Source organism: Macaca fascicularis, chromosome 11 (genome assembly GCF_037993035.2).
Source record: "Macaca fascicularis isolate 582-1 chromosome 11, T2T-MFA8v1.1".
Classification (NCBI taxonomy): domain Eukaryota; kingdom Metazoa; phylum Chordata; class Mammalia; order Primates; family Cercopithecidae; genus Macaca; species Macaca fascicularis.
The window spans coordinates 13798375-13815687 of NC_088385.1; the positions used below are offsets into that span (position 1 = coordinate 13798375).

At 33.9% G+C, this 17313-nt stretch overlaps 1 protein-coding gene across 1 annotated transcript; it reads right to left on the reverse strand.

Moving 5' to 3' along the window:
- Positions 1-5349: 5349 nt before the first annotated feature.
- LOC102133262 (taste receptor type 2 member 20) lies at positions 5350-7674 on the reverse strand. Its single transcript, XM_005570148.4, has one exon. It carries the CDS (start codon positions 7244-7246, stop codon positions 6317-6319), a length of 930 nt encoding a protein of 309 aa, XP_005570205.3. The 5' UTR covers positions 7247-7674; the 3' UTR covers positions 5350-6316.
- Positions 7675-17313: the final 9639 nt, after the last annotated feature.

The following is a 17313-nucleotide window of genomic DNA, read 5'->3' on the forward strand; positions in this document are numbered from 1 at the left end:
CACAGGCTCTCTTTGGCTGCTACCTTGAAAATACATCAAGAGAAAAGGATGTGCAGTACTAGAAAGAATAATTAGGAGTTGATGGCAATTATCTTGGCTACGTATGGCAGCAGTTTAGACGAGTATGGCAAAAGTGATGACAAGGGATTGGATTCTGTATGTTTTTGAGGGTAGAGCCAACAAAATTTGCTGATGCCTTAGAGATGAGTTCTGAAAGAGAGAAAATGTTAACTCTGTGTTTTGGGTCTAAGCATCTGAAAGACTGAAGTGGTCGTTAACAGAAGAGGGAAAGGCTATAGAAGAAACGACTTTGGAGACTAGAGGAAGATCACTATTTTGATTTGGACATGTTAGTTCAAGCTCTTGTTAGACATCCAAATGAAGATGTCAAATGACCTCTTAGAGATCGGATTCTAGAGACCAGGGTTGATGTCTGAGCTGAAGGATTAAATATTGGCATCAATAGCACACAGAAAGTAACTAAGGTTATGACTAGATGAACTTACCTAAGAAGTGGGAATAAAAACAGAACAATAAAACATGAGTGTAGACCATTATTTCAAACCATACACAAAAATTAACTCATAATTAATTGATCATAGAGAAAAATATAAAAACAGAATACTGAGATACTGAGACATTAACTGTACCAAATGCAAGAAGTCAAAATGGGTTAATCAATCATCATATTTCTCATATTTCTTTACTTAGATCATTTTTTCTATAATGATAATCCCCTACTTATCAATCTATCAATATCTACATTGCTATTTTAAATAAAACTTAATTAGCTATCTGCTCACTATCACTCTGATTTAGTAGAAATTCAAGTAAAAGCATTATTGATGCTCCCACCTTCTCCATAGATTTTTAGTATTGTTACTTTTAAATGTGACTTTGATGTTTGAAAAAAAGGGTTATATAATTTGATATATGTAACTATATGTATATAAGTAAATAATACATATGAATAAACAGCCTTATTCCTCTCTATTAAACTTTTGGCTTAATTATCTATAAGGAAACTGCATGAGATCACCAAAAAAAAAAAAAAAAAAAAAAAAAAAAAAAAAAAAAAAAAAAAAAAAACAGACATAGTTTATTAGAGATTGAAGAATTTAGACCTTGGACAATCTGATATTTTCAGTTTACAGACAAGACGAAGAACTAGCAAAAGAGACTGAGAAGTTGTGTCAGTGAACAAGGATAAAATCAGGAGAGGGCAGTATCCTGAAATGCAAATAAACTATATTCAGTGCTGCTCATAGGGCATGTAACATGAGAACTAACCACTGGCAACACAGACTTACTGGTGATCTTGCAAATGTCAGATTTAATGGAGTGGCGACAGTAACAGCCTCATTTAAATGAGTTGATAGGCCAATAGTTGAAAAGGCTTCATACTTTGCTAAATAATTTTAAACCAAGAGGGGACAAAGTTGAAAAAGTTGACTCTTGAGGTCAGCCTTTGATGTTGAAAATCAAAAACCCTCAGCCAGTTCTCAGGACTGACCCAATTCAGAGAAGCAGAGTTCAATGATTGAAGGAAAACTTACATGCCCTCAGTAAATGACACTGAAGATTCACCACAAAAATATTCAGGAAATATTCACTTGACCCTTTCTCAAGCACCTGTAGTCATCTCACCTGTAGCCATAACAGTACCCAGAGGAGAGAACATATATTCATACTCTCAGAATTTTAAACATGGGGTCTGAAATAACATTAATAATATTTGAGTACTAAAAAAGACACCGTGTTTCACAGAATGGAATGGGAGGCTTTGTTTTTGGTCATTTGTTTGTTTGTTTGTTTTTAGAGACAAAGTCTTGTTTGTTTGCTAGAGTGCAGCCCAGGCTGGAGTGTAATGGCACAATCATAGCTTACTGCAGACTCAAATTCCTGGGCTAAACTGATCCCCCTGCCAGAACTTCCTAGGTAGTTGGAACTACAGGCACACAGTATCACAATCAGTTTATTTTCTTTAACAAACAGGGACTTGCTACCTTGCCCAGGCTGATCTGGAAGTCCTGGTCTCAAGTGCTCCTCCCACCTCAGCCTCCCAGATTGTTTGGATTACAGGTGTGAGCCACCTCACCAGTCCTGGAGTAGGAGTTTTTGAAAGTCAGACGCTGCATAAAGCTTTGGCTCATGTTCAACCTAAGGTGGATCTAATGGGTTTATATTTATTATCTCTTCCAGAATGTTAAATTGAAATTAACAGTTTCAACAGCTAGCAGAACTCTCACATTGCTTCCAGACCTGTATATTAAGGGGACATTATTGTAAGTAGAACCAAAAAGAGTTCTCTGAAATTCTCCTCTTCTGTCAAGAAAATGAGTAAAACATAATAACCGCATAGTCTAAGGAATAGAATTGGTCACTGACATGACAAAAAACTCTAAATTCCAGGAGGTGGTTGTCCATTTTTGATCCCTATTCAGTTAACCTATCTGGCCTCTGCCAAAACCAGATGGATTATAGGATGAATGCACATCAGCATAAACATAAATCGCGCTTGAAGATACTCTCTAGGATGTGGTACCTTCACTGAGAAAACATGGTTTCTGGCTCTTTGTATGAGGCTTTTGATTTGGTGAATGCTTTTTAATCTACATCCATTGGGAGAGAAAATCAAAATGATTTGCTTTGGTGTGGTAAGAACGAAAGCATTGCTTCACCATTTTATGTCAGGGCTATGTCACTTCTGTTTTCAGTTTAATTGGCATTTTGCAAAACATCATGCTAACTCAATATATTAATAATATTGCATTAATTGTAACCCAAAAGCAGGAGATGGTGAGTTTCTCAAATATAGTAAAATACCATAACATTGAACAGAAGTAAAATACCAGAAGAAAGATGAACAAGAAGATTCAGTGACCTATAACATAGATGATGATTTTAGGGGTCCAGTGCTCCTAGTCCACGTGCTGAAATACCCTTTTTAAAGTAAACAGCATGTTGCTCTGTATGCATCTATTTCCTGTCACTAAAAATGAGACACAATATTTGTTGGGCCTCCTGGGATTTGGGAGCCAACATATTCCACATTTGAGGATATTGCTCTGATTCACTAATGAAGTTTCCAAAGGCTACTGGTCTTAAGTAGAACTAGAACAAAAAATGACTCTAGCAAACGTAGGCTTTAGTCCAAGCTGCTGTGCTCATTGTGACAGACAATGCAGCAGAATTCAGACCTGCTAGAGGCATGCATGCATAGTGGGCATTATAGGACTTTGTGCATGCTTCTCACAAGCTCACAGGAGAGGGGAGAGCAAACCCCTAGGAAATTAGTGCAAAACTATTCCCTCTTCAACAGAGGAGTGCCCTCTGTCTCAAAAACAAAACAGCAGGTGCAGAAAATTAACCCAAGTATAAAGCGTTTCTAAGCATGCGCATCTCTAAGCACAAGACCCTGTGCAACAGTGGAAATTATATGCTCATAAAGTCAGCCATGATTGGAGGGCATGAGCACATCTGAGTGGCACAAGCAGTGGACTGCATCGGGCACAAACATGTGCTTCCTCAGATTCACTTGACTGTCTCCCATTCCCCTGGTCAGCAGCTTGCCTGACCCACGTCACCCTTCCATTTGAGACTTGAATGGATCACCACATTGTGGGCATGAGGTCTGACTTTCATTACCTCCACCAAGGGACTGGATGATGGAAAGCAGAACAACAGAGATGGTAATTCTGCCTCAGGGAAACCCTGGCCAGTGGGAAATAGAAGACAGAAGACAGCTGAGCAGATATGTTCTCCCTCCTCTGTTGCTTCCATGGACTAATGCTGGCTGTGTTTTCCTCTTGCAGCCCTTCTGAAAAAGTCCTGGGAGCCAAGTGCACACATCTGATGACCACCATGCTCTCTCTCACCTCACTGTGAAGTGGTCGTCAGCAGAGTCATATCACACATCACAACACATAGTTTCACATCTTCTCTTGCCTCAATTTCCATATGACCCGGCTTTTGCTGCCATGGACCTCCTTCCAAATAAATGTCAGCACTTTAATATCAGACATTTGCTCTAGTTCTGGACCCCTGAGACTAAGATATTCATTCAGTGTTATAATTATTATTCATTCATTTTTCTATGAGTTTATAATATGGTGATTAAAGTGATCATTTAGAAAGGATATTAAAAATACTATCTAAAAATATATTTTAGAAAGATAGTTGATAATTAAATTTTTTAAATGAAATGTCATTTTTGTTTATGTAATAACCAGCTAGAAATACCACAATACAAATATATAGTTTGCAATAGAAAAGATATGTGCACATATGCAAAACTCTTTTATATGCTAAGTAAAAAGTATTGTAATATTCCATCTGATTTTATTTTCCACTTTGTCTTTGTGTCACACATCCAATATAGCTGCATCAATGCTATATTATAGTGATAGTTCTCCTAGAATTGGGGAATAGCCTAACTTTTGCTCTGAGAAATTCTTCTTCTTGGATAATCCTGTAACTTCAATCTGAAACCAGAACAGAAATATTCATGCAACTGTAGATTTTGTGATGTGTTACATTTTCATTGGTTCACCACCCCAATATAGTTCATGTATTCGTTCATTCGCCAATTAAATTCGTTCATCAAAGTATCATTTTTGAATAACTATTCTGTGTGCTGTCTTTATGTCTACAGTAAGCAAGATCTATATGATCTCCACTTTTATGGTACTTACATTGTACCAGGGAAGATATATGATAAACAAACAAATCAGATGTGGAGATGATTTATCTTAAGATTTAGATAATTTTGTTAAAATTGCATAACACCAGAAATTAATAGTCACACAGAATTTAGCTGTTGAACTAGGTTATACATTTTCTTCTTATAATATAACTTGCTATTAGTGAAAATGTCAACACACTTTCTCTCATTTCATCATTTACACCAAGATTATAATAAAACGTATCTTTAAGGCATTTCCTATCATCAATATATAGATTTCATAGATGCCGTCGTTTCTATACCCTCTTTAGATTGAGCTTCTTTTTAAAGTAAGGAAAATTTGAGCTTTTTGAGGGATTTTAAGGATGGAAGATAAAGGAGGGAATTGGCAATTCAGGAGCTCAGAGGTGGCTTAGACAAAAAACTAAAATATATAACATCAGATCTCAACTTCAAAAAAGCTTTTGTTTAATTCAAAAACTGGAAGAGATGACTTTTCTAATTGCATATGGAAACTTATAACAGCACTGAAAAGAGCTCATGATCATGTTTCTTCATCTTTTTTATAGAAATGATTTTTTGTAAGCTATTAACATACTATATTAAATCTAATATTCCTCAGTATTGCTTTTGATATACATAAAAAAATGTACACTAGATATATATTTCACCCTTGAATTTTATTTTGTGCGTCGTTATCTAACAATAATTGTATTTGCTTTATACTATACATAAAATAAGAATTCATCATGAACGCCTATGATCCTAGCACTTTGGGAGGCTGAGGCAGTGGATCACTTGAGGTCAAGAGTTCGAGACCAGCCTGGCCAACATGATGAAACCCCATCTCTACTATTAAAAAAAAAAAAAATTAGCCATGCATGGTGGCACATACCTGGAGTCACAGTCACTCAGGAGGTTGAGGCATGAGAATCACTTGAACCCAGGAAGTGAACATTGCAGTGAGCCAAGATTGCGCCACTGCATTCCAGCCTGGACAACAGAGCAAGACTCCATCTCAAAAAAAAAAAAAAAAAAAAAGGAAAGAAAAAAAAAGAATTCATGATTTAAAAAAACAAAAAAACAAAAAAAAACCTACCCCAAAGACACATTCTCATCATTGATTTAGAATTAAATTTCCTTACCATCCAAAAAAATTACAGGCTCAAACAATGATAGTTAAACAGTTACATACACTATGGTACATATACATAATACAAATTACAATCAACAACACCAATAATTTTCTGATATAAGGTGTCAGTTCTCAATTATAAATAGAGATCATAAATTCCTCAAACGAAATATCATACAATAAAATATATGTGTGAAACACACATGGGTTCATAATTCTGACAAATTTCTTATCCTACTTTTGTATAACTGAACAGTTTATATGAAAAATTGATTAAAGGTATGTTATGGTAAATGTTAAGTTTTCATATACATTCAGACATACACACACACATATATACTTTTATATAATAAACTTAAGTAAAAGAATTTTCTAATTCTACTTTTGTAAATTACTCAAATACATAGACTATGCAAAAACTTGTAGGAAATATAAAATGTTCCGGACACCATCAATTTGTTTTCTGCTAGAAAACACACAATGAACCTCTGGTGAATCTATGGAGTTGACAGGTTCTGTCCTTTGGCCCAGCAAGTCACCTGCCACAAAATTGAAAGAAAGTTCTGCTTTAGCTTCTTGTTCCCCCAAATCAGAATGAATGAGTGGAACGATGGATATATGATTCCAATAGCTTGGCAAAGGATTAAGACAAGTTCTTTCTGTTGCTTCTTATAATTCCAAAATGATACGATTAGACATAGAAAGTAAACGGCAAATAGTATGAGGAAAGAGGTCACAGTTTGCAGAGCTTTTATGTGGATCTTGGTGCTAGGATCTTGCGATCCTTTGCCATAGAGCTTCATCTTCTTCAGATGTTTACACAGAGAGCAGATTAACAGCAGAAAAGATATCAGGGTCAGAGTGAATGGTATCAAGTTTGCTAGCGTGACTACAATCAAGTTAGAAAGGTACGTTGCATTCCTCAATTTGATCTTCCAAGTTATGTTTCTTTCATATTCTTTCGTCCACACATTTATATACACGTTTTCCGCCACAAGATCACAAACCAAAAATAACAAAGCCCCTGACACTATCCCCAGAACTACACTCTTAACCTTCCTTTTTAAGTGATGAAAAATAAGTCTGGAGAAATTGACAATCTTGAGCAAATAAAATATGCTGAGGCTAGTAGCAAGCCAGATGCTGAAATGGTTGGTTACTGCCCAGGCATTAGAAAGAAAAATTCTTACTTTTAAACTAGATGAATTTGGATTCAACACAGTTGCATACCAGTGTAAGACTATTACCCAGAGCAAACCAACTCTGGAGACCGCCAGAGCAGCAATAATTTGATCAGCTGAGGAGATCTTTTGTCTCTTGACCCAGGCAATGAAATTTATCAGTGCTATAAAGCCATTGGCAAAATTTCCAAGAACAAATGCAACCACTACTAGAATGGAAAAAACAATGGGTAGAAAACTCATCATGTCAAAACAAAAAAGCAAGTAAAAAGTTCAGGCCTAATGTCACTGGTTGTGACTCCTCTAATATTCAGACTTTAGATTAAATATGCACTTGATTCCTGAATGTTCAATGACATCCTTTATGCTTTTAAATTCTGTGAACAATGTCAACAGGAAAGCACCAGCTTAAACTAATGAATGAGTTCAATGCTGCCTTTATGGAAAATATTGTCAGTCCCAAAACAGCTCAAATTAATTATTATTCATACAGTCTCTGTTCTTGCTATAGGCTGAAATTTTTCTGACTGATGTTGAACGGAAAGCTGGATTCTCATTTGCTAGCATTCAAATAAAGACATATCTTCTTTCACTGCTTTGCAATTTTTTCCTTGTTTCACATTTCCATAATTTGTGTTCAGCCCTTCAGTTGTTAGGGAAATTTTAATACCCAGTACATAGATGACACAGCAAGTATTTAGATTGTTAAAAGAGCCTGATCACATGTAGGATCATAATCACTATGGATTTATTTTTTAATGCCAGATTTAAATACACAGAATCTAAACTTTTTATCAAAATCACCCAATATTTTATTAGGAACCACAGGAAAGCCAATACTCCTTATACTTTGGTTGCTGTAAACCAATACTTTTGTATGGCATCAGTATTAACAAACTCATAAACACACACACATAGACACACACACACTTTCACCCTTCAAGGATGAAAGGAATTTTTTTCTAATAACTTATGAAATGGAAAATGAGTTTCCAGGAGCTCATCCTGGTGGAATTAGTCCTATTTTTCCCATGCCGGATTTTCAGCCAATGAATAATACTCACGAAACATGTCTCTCATCCTTAGGCTTTTGATAATGCTACTTGAAAGCTTGTAAATATTCCTGAGTACCAGATCTTTGTCACATAATTTTGCAGTATCCTCCCACCACAGGTATAGTGAAAACCTTGCACTAGGGCTCTGAGTTTGATCATGTAATTTGCTTTAATGAACAGAAAATTACTACGCTTTACATCGAAATTTGAAATGGTTGCATATTAGGCTTTCTTGCTCTTTTCCATTTATCATGAGAACATGTCCACACTAACATACTGTTTCCAGAATGAAAATGAGTAACTCATGGAGTCACATTGCCCCTGCCTGACCCAGTCTTAAATCAGCCAAACTTTAACTAGATCCAAGAGGCAAAGCTTGAAACCTCTCAAATCACCAGCGCCATCCACAAAACCCCAGCTTAAGAAAACAGAATCCAAAAGCATGTGAGATATAAATATCTAATGTGGTTTTGGAGAAGTTTCTTTTGCAGAAAAAGCTAAGTGATATAGACACTCTGATAAAACAAGAGTGTGAGAAATATGTGCACCCTTGTTGTGTCAGAAATTCAGGAGCCGAAGGAAAAATAGGTTGGAAATGTCAAAGTTTTTGTAATATGAGGTAAATATCTAAAACTAGAAGGAAATGTTGGGAAAGATCTGGGGGATGTAGGTAATAGCATCTCAAATTTCTCCATTTCGCAACTAAAATAAGAATTCACTTTAGCTCTCTTGATTTGTATAAGAATGTACGTAAATGGTGGATTTTTCCCCTAAGTATAAAATGAGCAGAGCAATTAATAATTTTTATGTGACATTTATCCTAATTTGTAATTTTTAAAATAAAATTATAATACACACTTTGAAATGGGCCAAAACAAAAATAGGAAAGAGCAATGTATCATAAACAGTCATGTAACCATTACACAGGGTAAGACATGGAACACTGCAAACAGACTAGGTCCACTTCCAGGCCACTTTCCAAGCGCCTAAACCTTTATTCACATCTCCTGAGACAAGCAATATTCGTAATCTATGCTGATCATTTCCTTGAATTTCTTTATGCTTTACCAACTAGGTTTGCAACCCTAAACTCCACAGCTTGGTCTGTTCTGCTTTGAACTGTGTATAGGTGCAGTCCTGTGTGTTCTTCTTGTTCATGGCTTCTTGCACTGGACATCATGTTTCTGAAATTTAGTTACATAGTTGCATGTACATGTGATTCATTTCTTTTCACCTCTCTATATTGTTCCACTGTATGGATTTACTGTAATCATTTATATCATTCAATCATCCTTAGTTAATATATATTTTGGGCAGTGTATTTTTGAGCTATTATGAGTAACTCTACTATGAGTATTATTTCACATATCATTTGAAGCAATTCCTATTACAGGGTCATTAAATGTGGTGTTCAAATTCTCCTCATAGACATAGAAAAGTACAAACAATAATTTAACTAAATTTGTTCCTGTCACCTTTACCTCCAGTCTCTTTGTTGCTATTTGCATATATCTTATCAATTACATATTTAACTCAACAAGACGTTATTTTATTCAGTCAACATTCATTAAGAATTATGCACATATTTATCATATCTGCTAATTTTTATTCCTTCTTGCAAGTTTAACCTTGTATTTTCAATGTTTTTTATTTTAGCTGAAAAATATCATTTAGATTTCTGTTTATGCAGGTCCTCTATTCTTTTGAAACACACTGAAGACATGATTCCATTGAATTCTACCTTCCATTTTTCTGTTGAAAATCAGTTTTCATTTAGAAAGTTGTTCCTTTTAAAATAATCTATCTTTTTCTCTGGGCACTTTTCAGATTTTCTATTGGTCTTTGATGTCCTGTGTCATTTTATGTTAATTTTTTAGTTATCTTGTCTGAACTTTGATGGTTACTAAAAATATATGGATTAATACATTTTATCACTTTTGAGAAAATCTCCACAACATTGCTTCTACCCCATTTTCTCCCTTTTAATCTTCCAGAAATCCAAAAGTATGTTAGATCCTCTGATTCTAGCATCAATGCCTCTTATTCTCTTAGTTTTGCATTCTCTGTCTTGTGGTCTCTTTAGGCTTCATTCTTTGTAGTTGTCTTCCAGTTCACTAATTCTCTCTTCTCCTATGTCTAACTGGTTGTTAACTCTTTGTTTATTGGATTCTCAATACTGACTATTTATTTTTTGCTCTTATCATTTTAGTAGCAGAAATAATCTTTTGTTCTCCTTCTATAAATCATTATCTATGGAGAAACAGAACAAAGTACTCATAACCAAGTTTTTTTTAAAAATGGGGTTCTTTGGTTGGTTGGTTTTGTTTGTTTGTTTGTTGTGTGCTTGATATGAAAATGATAACAATTTTCTTCTTTTCCCAAGACATTGGTCACAAAATAGAATAAAAACTTGGTCTACACATCCTCCCACAAGTTGGAAGAACCTGGAAATTGATGTGATGTGAGTAGCTTGTCTGTTGATGAGTCTTCACCACAAACTCTCCCCACAGGGAAATTCAATTAGCTGTGCTGGATTTCAAAATGCCATTCCAATAAATAAGTTATAGCACCTCAACCCTAGATACATCATTCTGTTTTACAAATTAAATTTTACTCTTTTTTTTATTAGCAGAAGTAGAGCTCTGTGCCTTCAAACTTCTTCATTATCAGGTGAGATATAGAAGATATGAGGGCTTACTTCTATTTGATTTATTTAGTCCTAAAATTCTCACTTTAGATGTGCCAGCAACCTATGTGGGCTGACAACTGGGGGCAGGATGGGAGAATGCCAGGGGATAGATGCACCAAGGACTGGACATCTCCTTGTCTCCTCCCAACCTCTTCAAAACTTCAGCACAACTCTGAAGCAAAGTGTGCTTGTGGGAGAACCCAGAGTTGCCTAAAATTTAATTTCTGCCATCAGGTTTATGGAGCCCCTAGGGAAATTAAGCTGTTTTTTAAATATCTAGGAAGTTAAATTTGTTGTACATGTGAGTTTCTGAACTGAGATTAGTATTTGATTTACCTGGCATCAGGGAGTGTTATATATCAATTATTTAAATATTCATGTAAGATGTAAAAAGGAGTAGAAGTACACATATCAAATTTCCATAAATAAACTTTGCAATATAAACATAATTTATACTATTAATCCTTTGTCAATAAAATGTGGAAAGGTTAAAAAATAAATAAAATAAAATATTCATTTTAGAAATAAGAGCTTGATCATGAAATGGCTTATTTATCTTTCTAATTAAGGAATTTTATTAACACCACAACTAAATCTTTCTTATAGTGTTCCTAAGATTAGTTTATCTATAATGATTTGCTTAAGCAATGTATTTTAAACTAAACTATACTTAATTTCTAAATCTAAATGTATTTGGCTCAACTTGAAATTTTCTGTTTACTAATGTAACTTTCCCACAATGATAATATTTTTAAAATTTATTAGACATTATCCAAATTACGTATGGAAACATTTCAAAAATAAATCATTTAATGAGATAGATGTAGATGATGATTGATGATGATGATAATGTCAGCAAAAAGGGGCCATACTCTTCTATAAATATGACTTCAATCATGTTTTCTAACTGCTATATTTTAGGGTGATGGACTCATGAACTTGTTTCTTACATTATTCTCAGCATGAGGCACAGACAAACATCCTCAGACAGTATTTCATTACGAATAAGTTAAAAAAAAATGAGTTTCCACTGATTTACTGGCTGTTTCTTTTCATTTACCACATACTGAAAATCATGACAAAACTGCCCTACAACAAAGATTCTTCTCCTTTGGGCTGTTTAATTATCACTGCACTTTCACATGAACTTACACAAATCGTCTATACAACTATAGAGCATATAAACTGTATTTTATCTTTTAATAGTATCATTAGTAGGCAAAATTCTCTCAACTGCTTATTTACAATCTCAGCTACTGTCACTAAATCTGGGTTATTTGATTATAGCAGTCGAAGTAACACTACAGATACACAAGCACATTCAAAGATTACACTAGATATGTTTTATAGCTTAACAATTATCTTTCTAGGTTTTCTTCTCTAATACAGAGTCAAACAATTTATAGGAACAAAATATTTTCCCCAACACATATGCCATGCACATGCATAGTATTGTGATCTTTGAATGGTAACAATATGAATATAATTATTTCATTTAGGGATAAATGTAGCAAAAATTGTCCTATATACTTAATATCTATAGTGCTACATACTTTAATATTTGTACTTTATGAAAAATTCCCTAATTGTTGCCAATCTGAAATGTGTATCATGAAAAATTAAATTGGAAACAAGAAAAAAGTCTATTGCAATATAGTTGTTTAAAATCTGATGTTTCAAATTAAGATTAGCATTAAGAATGTGGATGTACACTTACTGCTTATATTTTTCTTTTTGAAATTAATTTTTAAAAAGTATAAAATTTTAGCCATATTTCTTACTACTATAAAGCTGTATTCTTCTTTATTCAGCAAAATTCTAATTACAATGGTACATGCAGGAATATATTAGTTTTAGCCTAATTTTACATTCATTAATTTATTTAATATTTCTGAGTTTAAAATATTTTCATTATTCTGGAACCTAACATATGTAGGGAAAGCAATAAAATCTAAATGTACAGTAAGAGGAAAAAAGAATGTAACATTAACACTCATATTCCACACCTTCGTCAAAAAATAGAATTTGTCAGCAATCTGACATTCCCCATATATGCTTTCTTGTTGATATAATTTCCTTGTTGTTTCCTCCCTCCCAAGTATCCCAGTTACGATAATCACTTATATCTTTTACTTTAGTTTTGCCACCAATGTAATAAATAATAAGAATTTATTTCAAATTATAAGAATTATAAGAACTTAAAATAATTTATAATTTGTTTTATAAAAAGTTATTTCTTTTATAAAGAGTTATAAGAATCTAAAATTTCTTTTATAAGGAGGTGTAAGAATTCATAATTTTTTATAAGCAATTATAAGAATTTGTAATTTGTTTTATAAGCAATTATCAGAAATTATAATTTCTTGTATAACCAATTATCAGAATTTATAATTTCTTTTATAAGCAATTATCAGAATTTATAATTTCTTTTGTAAGCAGTTATCAGAATTTATAATTTGTAAGCAGTTATCAGAATTTATAATTTCTTTTGTAAGCAATTATCAGAATTTATAATTTCTTTTATAAGCGATTATCAGAATTAATAACTTCTTTTGTAAGTGATTATCAGAATTTATAATTTCTTACAAGTAATTATCAGAATTTATTTGCAAAACTATAAAAATATTCTTGCAAATTTCATATAAATGTGATTATATTGAATGTTTTTCATGTTAATAATTACTACTATAGCTGTATATATTGCTATCCATGTAAATCAAATTTATTCATTTTCCTTTTTTTTTTTCTAGTTAATCTGTATTTTTGATTTTAATAAAATGACACGATTTCTTTCAGTGGTTTGTAGCATATAGTCAGGGAGTATGCAAAGTTCAGGATTAACAGGGTCCATCATCATGGATGTGGATTTTAATCAATGATAAGTAAAACAGGGTATGTAGTAAACATGTAACTATAATGGTGCACAATGCAGAACTGGAATGACAATTACAGTGAACTATGAGTTTTTTTTTTCACACTTTATTTATTTTTTTATTATGCTTTATGTTCTAGGGTACATGTGCACAATGTGCAGGTTTGTTACATATGTATATATGTGCCATGTTGGTGTGCTGCACCCATTAACTCGTCATTTACATTAGGTATATCTCCTAATGCTATCCCTCCCCCATCCCCCCACCCCACAACAGGCCCCAGTGTGTGATGTTCCCCTTCCTGTGTCCAAGTGATCTCATTGTTTAATTCCCACCTAAGAGTGAGAACATGCAGTGTTTGGTTTTCTGTTCTTGCGATAGCTTGCTGAGAATGATGGTTTCCAGCAGCATCCATGTCACTACAAAGGACATGAACTCATCCTTTTTTTTTTTATGGCTGTATAGTATTCCATGGTGTATATGTGCCACATTTTCTTAATCCAGTCTATCACTGATGGACATTTGGGTTGGTTCCAAGTCTTTGCTATTGTGAATACTGCTGCAATAAACATACGTGTACATGTGTCTTTATAGCAGCACGATTTATAATCCTTTGGGTATATACCCAGTGATGGGATGACTGGGTCAAATGGTATTTCTAGTTCTAGATCCTTGAGGAATCGCCACACTGTCTTCCACAATGGTTGAACTAGTATGGCCTTAAGGGGGCCATCTATAGACCTACCCTCAGGGCGCATTCTCTTTCTCAGGGATGTTCCTTGCTGAGAAAAAGAATTCAGCGGTATTTCTCCTATTTGCTTTTGAAAGAAGAGAAATATGGCTCTGTCCCATCCTGCTCACTGGCAGTCAGTTTAAGGTTACTCCCTTGTTCCCTGAACATTGCTGTTATCCTGTTATTTTTTCAAGGTGCCCAGATTTCATATTGTTCAAACACACATGCTCTACAAACAATTTGTGCAGTTAACGCAATCATCACAGGGTCCTGAGGCGAGGTTCATCCTCCTCAGCTTACGATGATGACAGGATTAAGAGATTAAAGTAAAGACAGGCATAGGAAACCACAAGGGTATTGATTGGGGAAGTGATAAGTGTCCATGAAATCGTCACAATTTATGTTCAAAGATTGCAGTAAAGACACGTGTAAGAAATTATAAAAGTGTTAATTTGGGGAACTAATAAATGTCCATGAAATCTTCACAATTTATGTTCTTCTGCTGCAGCTTCAGCCGGTCCCTCTGTTCAGGGTCTCTGACTTACCACAACATATATGTATTCTGATATGAGTGCAAATCCTGGGTCTGAGGATGTGATCCTTCATCTTATTCAAGTAATGCCACACTCAAAGCAATTGCACTGATTTATAATCCTAAGAGCAGTGTATGAAAATTCCCACTGCTTCATATGCTTTCTAAAATTAGTCAAATAATTTTTGCACTTTCATATTTATATAAAATATAATTAAACTTGGCTGGGCATGGTGGCTCACACCTGTAGCCCCAGCACTTTGGGAAGCCAAGGTGGGTGGATAACCTCAGGTAAGGAGTTCGAGGCCAGCCTGGCCAACATGGTGAAACCCCATCTCTACTAAAAATACAAAAATTAGCCAGGTGTGGTGACGCACACCTGTTATCCCAGCTATTCAGGAGGCTGAGGCAGGAGAATCAAGTGAACCCAGGGGCGGAGGTTGCAGTGAGCCGAGATGACACCACTGCACTCCAACCTTGACCACAAAGCAAGACTCTGTCTCAAAAATAAATAAAATCAAATATTATTAAACTTAACATTTTATAAACCTTTTTCTATTATAATTCAGAATGTATCTTTAGTTGAAAAATTATATTACTCTTTTAATTCTATGACTATAATTTCATGCACATTTATTAGGGATTGATTATATATTTCATATATTTATTTGTTCATATTCCATTATTGGTTTTTATAATTTTTTTCTTGACGTTTCAAATTCTTTTTTGTTATGAGCAAGTGTAATTACACTGGAGATATTTCCTTTAATCAATCATTATGTCAAATGACTTTGAGAAAATATGATTAGTTAATGGCATATTGTAGTGGAAATTTCAGGATTGTTTAACAACTCCTAAAAGGAAACAAAGAAAAAATATTAAAATACAAAAACAGTCTGTAAGTTTAATTTTAGCAGTCCATGGTAAAACACAAATTCCATTACCAGTATGGAAAACATGATTGGTAGTAAACATACCATGTCTGAATTCTTTTTAAGGTAGGCCTAATTTCACTGGACAAGATTCCCTTTAAGGTTCTTACCTTAAACTCTATGTGCACCTGATTTCTGAATGTGCAGTAACACTCTTGTTCTTTTTAAATTCTCTGACCAATGTCAAACAGAAAAGCACCAGGGCATGCTAATGAATGAATTCAATGCTATCTTTGTGGAAAACTTGATAATTTCTAAAACAGCTCAAATTAACTTCTACTCAAACACTATGTCCAGGCTATAAGATCAAATTTTTCATACTGATGTTGAAGTGAAAAATGAGTCATCACTTACTAGCATGCAAATAAACACATATTCTGTTTCATAGTTTTGCAGTATTTTTCCTTTTTTAACTTCTCCATAATTTGTGTTCGGCAATGTCAGTTGTTAGGGAAATTTTGAAAACCAACACATAGATCCTACATTGGATATCTAAACTGTTAAAAAGAGTTTTGTTGTAACTGGAATCATGACCACTGTGGATTTATTTTTTAAATGTCAGATTTATGTAAACAGAATCCAAAGTTTTCTTGTCAAAAGAATCCAAGGTTTTCTTGGGAAGTGCAAAAAGACCAATACCCTTTAAAATCTGCTTGCTGCTAATATGTTTGTATAAGTTTATTGTTAACAAGCTCATTAACACAAACACACACATGCATACATGCCCCTCATGGATGGGAGGAATTATTGTCCTGTAATTTCCAAAATGGAAAATCAATTTCAGGCAAGTCATCCAGGTTGAAATAGCCCTATTTTCCCATTCACCCTTTTCAGTCAATTGCTTAAACTTTTGAATAAGTTATTCTCTCATGCTTAAGCTTTTGAATGCTTAAGCTTTTGAATAAGTTATTCTCTCGAGTCTAGTAATATTTAAATATGAATTGTTTAATTAAAATATTCAGCAATTTTTAAAATACTCCTTGGGCCCTAAAAAAAAAAACCATGTATTTTCCATTGAAGACTCTAGACTTCCCTCGGTATGAATATTCACTTTTATTTTTCTCTGTTTAATTTCTTTTGATTACTCTATTAAGAAGAATAGATGTTAGTATTGGTCTCCAATCTTGTATTTTATTTCTTTTTCAGGTTTTATAGTATAATTGTTTCCAAGAGATCTCGGAGTCAGACTGCCAAGAGAGGAAACCAGTTTTTCTGCTTCATATAGTGATGATTCTGAGATTCCATTTTACAACTACTCTCTGCATCAGTATGATCACCAAAAAACGCAGATGATAATGACATTCTCTTTGTGAGGAGTTAGTATAGCATTTGTATAACTGCTTTCCATTTTACCTGTCTGGGACTGGAAGAAACAAAGATGGCTAGTTACTGATTTGATCCTGTATTACTAGATATTTAGAAGATGCCAGTGAAAACTTCCATTTATTTTTTTCTTCTTTTCTTTTCTTTTCTTTTTTTTTTTTTCCTGAGACAAGCTC